Here is a 7,377-nt window from a genome sequence, read left to right as displayed (position 1 = left end):
GTTGTCTTGTGATGATTTATGTCATGAAGATTAACTTAGAGATGGCCTCAAATTTTAGCCTACCAACAAAATGCCCACTAACCTTTCTCATGCTTTTAGACCGATTACAAGATATAAATAGAAAAGTCAATTGGAATGTAGTTAGATCTTCGACTAAACTTCGGGTTAAGGAGGCTCTTTTTCTGCTATTTGATGAACCCTGGAAGAAGGGAGTGAGGTCGGCGGGAGGCCTGGCGGAGGGCGGGGAGAGGGCTGCGCAGGCTCAGCTTTTCCACTCCCAGAGGAAGTCGTGAGTGCTGGAGTCTATGGTCACCATGGTGACGGGACCAACTTCCGCCCCACTCACCTGCCCTGATCCCCGGGAGGCGCACCATGGCAACCGGACCTCTGCGTCGCGGAATCTGGTCCCTCAGGTCGCTGTGGTTGGGGAAGCGCGGCGGGTGCCGCCCCCAACCCGAGGGGACTCGAAAATGTACAGCCAGCGATTTGGCATCGTACAGCGGGAGGTTAAGGGCCCCACTCCCAAAGTGGTGATCGTGGTAAGCACGGGATGTGTGTGCGGGACCCTACCGCTTTCTGCATCTCCCCCAACTCAGCGCAGCCCACCCTGGCCCCCAACAGGGGCTCTCCCGAGGGAAGCAGGTGCTTGATGCAGCAGCTTGAATTTTGAAAGAGGGAAGGAAATGGTCTCTTGCCTAGCTCTCGTACTCCGTCCCTCCCTACCCCCCAACCCCCCGCGTCATATAATATTTACTTTCTGTATTTGGAGAAACACCACTTTAGATCTTGAGAGTTTTCAGTCTTCCAAGACTGCTGAAAGAGGTCGTCCCTTTGCAATGCGGAGGGTGTGTCAAGGAAACGGTGCTGGGTCAGGCGGCAGGAAATCTGGGGTCTGGGCTGGCAGTGATGCAGCTGTACGGTCTTGGGCTAGTTCTACACGCCTAGGAAAATCGTCTGTTGAAGGAGTATTGGGCTGTGAGGGGTTGTGAGTGGTTATAGAGCCCTTTCTCTGCTGACTCAACCATAACAGAAGCGTCCCTGCAGGCCTGGGAATAGGAGGTTGGTTGCCTTTAAGGCAGGGGAGGTGGTAGGAGGCCAGGGGAATGCTGCGTGCTGCAGATCCAGCTCAGAACCCCAGACGCTTGGTCCATGCACCTTTGTTTCTACACACTGGTTTCTACAGGCTAGAAAACCACGTGTAGGCAGGCAATTATAGAGGTATTACTTGAGCCCCTGCTGTGTGCACAGCTCTGTGGAAAATACAGAGGTGAATACAGTGACCCTGGGAGGTTTACCCTTCTTTAGAAGTCTGATCCCTGCCTTCACGTTGCTTATCATCTAACTGCAGAAACAACTTGCTCATGCACAAAACCATCAAAGGTTAGCACAGTAGATAATGATGTGCTATACTGTCTGTGTTGGAACATTGTGGAAGAAATATCAGGGATAATGAAGGGTGCAGTTTTATTATGCTCCATAGTGCGCATAGCAGTTCTCAATGCCCCCTCTTTTTTAGGTCCAGGGACTGTTAGGATCTGGGTTTGGAAATCAGTAGAGTGGAGTCTTTTACAGTCTATACGGTTCAAGGTGATCATTATAGACAGACTTTATGAGGGACAGAAATTGATGTACTTTGGGTTCTGTATGCGAACACTGAGCTCAGGGGCTGGGCCATTGGTCAGGTGATATTACTTGTGTTGGGAACCAATAAGGATTTCTGTTCCACCAAATTACCACCAAATCGGAGAAGGAGGCCTATTGAATACTTTAAGTTTATAGAAGAATAAAGAGGAAAAGGAAGAGGTCAGAGCTGGTGTATCTCAGATGTCAGAGTGTGATAAGAAGTGTGGATGTTAGAGGTTGCAGAGTTGTGGTGGGAGAAGAATTAAAGCCACCAGAGATGAGACTTGGATGCTAAACAATTCCTCCAGGAGAAGTTGGTGAAAGATGAAATGTCTGAAGTAATGGAGAAGCAAAAGGAGCGGCTATTTGGTGAGTGCCTCCTAGGAACCCAGTTATTTACTTCTTGAAATAATTTTTTTAGGAGAAGCAAAAGGAGCGGCTATTTGGTGAGTGCCTCCTAGGAACCCAGTTATTTACTTCTTGAAATAATTTTTTAGGAGGACATTTATTTTGACAGGTGAGAAAACTGAGACTTAAAAAGATTAAGTAACTTGCTCAAGATCATACAATTAGTAATCAGTAGAGGCCAGGATCAAACCTAGGCTGTAAGACATCATTCTTTAAGACATTAAACTGTAATAGTAGAAAGTAATTTGAGATGTTGCAGTAACAAAAGCCTTCAGTGACCTTGAAAGTACAGAGTAGTTATTAAACCCTTTGTTCTGAATTTAGTATGGTTTAAGAGTTGCAGTGTCCATTATGGTGGCCACTAGCCACAAATGGCTTTTGAGCACTTGAACTATGCGTAGAGTCACATGTTGAAATGATAATATTTTGGATATATTGGTTAAATAAAAATATATTATTAAAATTAATTTCCCCTGTTTCTTTTTACATTTTAAAATACAGCTACTAGAAAATGTTATTAAATTACATATCTGGTTTATATTATATTTCTGTTAAACAGGACAGGTTTTGATTACATAATGCTAAGACTGCATGGATTGGCACCACCTCGTTGTTAGAGAACTCCAGATCATACCTGTTCATCCAGAGATAAGGTCCTTCCTGATCACAAAGTCCTACACAGGATGCCCAAGCCTTAAAGGGCTTCCTAATCCCCAGCTACTGCTCAGGCTGTTTCTCACCACCCTCCACCCCCATCCCCCTCTTCAGTCAAAATGTACCTCAGAACCTGGTTCTTGCCCTGACAATTTGACAATTGATTCCTTATGACCTTGGTGCTTGGTTCCTGTTCTCAGCCCATCTGTCTACTGGGAGCGTGAGTTCCTATGTATATCCTGCCCAGGGTGCAGTCTTGATCCAGCTCTGCTTTGTTGTCACTGAATCCACATTCATAAAATGTTTTATGTATTAGAGAACAGTAGTTTGTTAACTAAATCTAGGCTCTAAATAATTTGGATATGAATTAGCTACTTCCCATGGTGTAACCCTCAGTATCATCTTTTGTCTCCAACCTACCTCAGTTTTGTATTATCTTATTCAACTAATCTAGGTGTGTGTGTGTGTGTGTGTGTATATATATATATATATATATATATATATATATGTATATATATACCCTGAGCCCTGAATCTTTTCATGAAGCTATCTTCAAATGTTGATTTTCTTTCCCTAGGAGATTCCCTTACCAAGTCCCAATTCTAAGTGTAAATGATCAGATTGACTCTGCCACATGAGTTAAAAGTTTTGTTACTGGGCTTCCCTGGTGGCGCAGTGGTTGAGAGTCTGCCTGCCGATGCAGGGGACGCGGGTTCGTGGCCCGGTCCGGGAAGATCCCCCATGCTGCGGAGCGGCTGGGCCCGTGAGCCATGGCCGCTGAGCCTGCGTGTCCGGAGCCTGTGCTCTACAACGGGAGAGGCCACGACAGTGAGAGGCCCGCGTACCGCAAAAAAAAAAGTTTTGTTACTGTGAATCAGCACACCAGAGCCTCACTACTCACCTAAGGATGATTTGCTAAAACTGGCTGAAAATACAAAGCTCAAGACCATGGATTTCATGGTGGCCCAGGAAGAGCAGGAATCACATCAAGCCCACCCATAAACATTGTTTCATTCATTCATCTTTCCCATTCATATTGAGAACCTGATGCTGGTAGGCATGTTCATTGCTAGGAATACAGAAATGAAAAAGATATAGTCCATATGATTTTATTAAATGTGTCAATATGTATTCACAAAGATGTATGCATTTCCAACTTTCTGGTGGAAGTTTGTATAAAATGAACATATTTACAGAAATTCAATTTACCCCAAAATGTCAGGAGCACAGCTCTTACATTAAACTTCTGGGCACAATAGAAATAGGAAAAAAGTTCTACCACTAGGGTTTTTTTTTCCCCCCTTTTCTTTTCCTTCTTTCCCTCCCTCCCTTTCTATCTTCCTTGCTTCCTTCTTAGTAAAGGGTTTTTCATTGTCACAACTTGTTATATATTGATATATCCTTACACTTAGATAGTAGTCTTTTAATTGAAAGAATTTTTATGTCGGTAACTATGTTGTCCACCCCTGAGAAACAATGTGGGGTAGTTGGTGGCAAGATTAAGGTCAGGAATTAGAAGACCTCTAATTCTTGTTCTATCCAGGTCTGCCCTAACTATTTAAAGCACTTTGAGCAAATAACTTATCTATTGTTAAGTTATAACTTATCTAGATAATCCAGAGATTATCTAGTCAATTATCTATTGACTAGATAATCTCTGGAGCCCTGTTCAAATTTTTAACTATAATTCCATGAACTTTTACTCAAATGGCATTTGAGAAATATTTGAGACTGATTTGATGACATCTTAGGTATAGGTTCAAAGAATCAAACAAGTTACATCTTAGGCACCTAAGTTGTTTGCAGTTGTAGCAGGATGTATTAGTTTTATATACCAAGTTTTGATTAATATGAGTGTTGGTGGAGGTCATGATTAATTGAAAATATGCAATTGATTTTGGGTCTATCGTAAGTGATAGTTGCTATTTGTTTTCAGAGAGCCAAGCCTCCCAAAGGCCAAGGGGCTGAACATCATCTGGAAAGAATCCGACGCAGCCATCAGAAGCATCATGCTATTTTGGCTTCCATTAAGTCAAACGAGCGGGATCGCTTGAAAGTTGAGTGGGACCAGCACAATGACCGCAAGTTTGTGGACAGTCTTGTGAAAGCAAGAGTCAAGGATGCCATGCAAGGGTTTATCATCAATACTGAAGAAAGACGAAATAAGTAAGGCTCGTAAACCAGCTGATCCAGACTCTGAAACATTCCTAAAACCACAGTTTGAGATTGATCAATCAAAAATCAAGTGAATTTTTACAGTAAGGATCATGGCTGAGCTATGCATATTCCTACCAAACCAATAGCTATTGCTTGTTTCTATTTTCACTTGTGATAACCTATGTTTGATAGAAAGCAAAAGAACATATTGTTTCAGATTTCTTTATTTTTAATTAAAATCTGCTCATTTTGCTTTTTTGTTGAAGATATACATTACATCTCTCATCTGTATGTGATCAAATAAAACATGGCATAGATCGGTATCTTTATTGCTTTAAATGGCAACTAGTCTTATTTTATGGAATACTGTAATGATCTTTCCTTCTTACAAAATTTATGACTGAACGTGTACTTCTGAAATCAGATTTAACAAAATAAAAATCAGTTAGTGAAATGGTACATGTGGCATGATAGTTTTAATTTCCTTTTCTCTTGTCATTTTGTTTTGTGAACTTAGGTTACGTGAACTTTTAGCATCAGAAGAAAATGAATATTTTATTGAAATGCAGTTGAAAGAAGAAACAATTGAGGAGAAAAAAGATAGAATGAGAGATAAAATCAGATTATTAAGAGAGAAGAGAGAAAAAGAGAGACAGGATTTTGTGGCTGAAAAGCTAGACCAGCAATTCAGGTAATGATATCAGAAAAACACACACACAGAATCTGAAGTTGGTATATTAAAAATTATTTAGGAAAGCTAACTACAGTAAAGTGTAGCCTTAAGAGGGTATACACAGTTGTTGCACCTTTAAGTCTTGTTAATTATATATACATCATCGCATAATGCAGATACTGAGGAGTTTTGTTTGTTTTGTGGTGAGAATGCATAAGATTCACTCTCTTAGCATATTTCAAATATATAATACAGTATTATTGCCTGTAGTCACCATACTGTATATTAGATCCCCAAAACTTATTCATTCGTCTGATAACTGAAAATTTATATCCTTTGACCAATATGTTCAGATTTCTCCCACCCCATAACCCCTGAGAACCAGCATTCTACTCTCTGTTTCTATATATTCAACTTGTTTTCTTAGATTCCACATTTAGTGAGATCACACAGTACTTGTCTTTCTCTGTCTGGCTTATTTCACTTAGTATTATATCCTCCAGGTTCATCCGTGTTGTCTCAAATGGCAGAATTTTCTTTTTTATGCTGAATAATATTCCATTTCATACTTTCTTTATCCATTCATACATCAATGGACACTTTGTTTGTTTCCATATGGTAGTTCTGGTTTTAATTTTTTGAGGGATCTCCATACTGTTTTTCAGAACGGCGATACCAATTTATATTCCCACCAACAGTGTACAAAGGTGTCGTTTTCTCTACATCCTTGCCGACACCTGTCACCTCTTGTCTTTTTTATAATAGCCATCTGAACAGGTGTGAGGTGATATCTCATTGTGGTTCTGATTTGCATTTTTCTGGTGATTAGTGATGTTTTCACATACTTGTTGGCTATTTGTATGTCTTCTTGGAAAAATGTCTATTCAGGACTTTTGCTCATTTTTTTAGTCAGATTATTTGGTTGTTTTTTTTTTTTTTGCTATTGAGTTAAATGAGTTTCTTATGTATTTTAGATATTAACCCTTTAACAGATATATGGTTTGAAAATATTCTCTTCCATTCTGTAGGTTGCCTTTTTATTTTGTTGATTGTTTCCATTGCTGTGCAGAAGCTTTTTAATTGGATATAGTCCTACTGGTTTATTTTTCATTTTGTTGCCTTTGCTTTTAGTGTCATATCCGAAAAATCATTGTCAAGACCAATGTCAAGGAGCTTTTTCTGTATGTTTTCTTCTATGGGTTTTACAGTTTCAGGTCTTATGTTTAAATTTTTAATCCATTTTGAGTTAATTTTCTTTTTTTTTTTTTTGCGGTACACGAGCCTCTCACTGTTGTGGCCTCTCCCGTTGCAGAGCACAGGCTCCAGACGCGCAGGCTTAGCAGCCATGGCTCACGGGCCTAGCCGCTCCGCGGCATGTGGGATCTTCTTGGACCGGGGCACGAACCCGTGTCCCCTGCATCGGCAGGCGGACTCTCAACCACTGTGCCACCAGGGAAGCCCTTGAGTTAATTTTTTTGAATGGTGTATATAGGGATGCAATTTCATTCTTTTGCATGTAGATATCCAGTTTTACCAAGACTGTTTATTGAAGAGACTATCCTTTCCTCATTGTGTGTTCTTGGTCTCCTTGTAAAAGATTGGTTGACCATATATGGCTGGATTTTTTTCTGGGCCCTCTATTCTGTTCCACTGGTCTATGCAACTGTATTTATGCAGCTACCATACTGTTTTGATTATGATAGCTTTGTAATATAGATGGAATCAAGTATGTGATGCTTCCAGCTTTGTTCTTCTATCTCAAGATTGCTTTGGCTATTCATGGTCTTTTATAATTCAGTTGGAATTTTGGGATTTTCTTTTTCTGTTTTTGTGAAAATGCCATTCGAATTTGGATAAGGATT

At 40.4% G+C, this 7,377-nt stretch overlaps 1 protein-coding gene across 2 annotated transcripts in view; it reads left to right on the top strand.

The window, feature by feature from the left end:
- Positions 1-129: 129 nt before the first annotated feature.
- CFAP53 (cilia and flagella associated protein 53) overlaps positions 130-7,377 on the top strand; it is a 57,939-nt gene continuing 50,691 nt past the window's right edge. The window contains exons 1-3 of one of the 2 annotated variants that reach the window (XM_024756771.1): positions 130-539; positions 4,622-4,851; positions 5,360-5,533. In XM_024756771.1, the coding sequence (XP_024612539.1) occupies positions 306-539; positions 4,622-4,851; positions 5,360-5,533 (638 nt within the window). In that variant the 5' untranslated portion in view covers positions 130-305. Of the gene's footprint in view, positions 540-3,448; positions 3,739-4,621; positions 4,852-5,359; positions 5,534-7,377 lie in introns of those variants that run through there. The other variant, XM_024756772.1, reaches the window with a different exon arrangement.

The sequence above is a fragment of the Neophocaena asiaeorientalis genome, unplaced genomic scaffold (assembly GCF_003031525.2).
Source record: "Neophocaena asiaeorientalis asiaeorientalis breed wild unplaced genomic scaffold, Neophocaena_asiaeorientalis_V1.1 scaffold133, whole genome shotgun sequence".
NCBI lineage: Eukaryota > Metazoa > Chordata > Mammalia > Artiodactyla > Phocoenidae > Neophocaena > Neophocaena asiaeorientalis.
The sequence above is the reverse complement of the archived record's forward strand: the minus strand, read 5'-3'. Positions and strand labels throughout refer to the sequence as shown.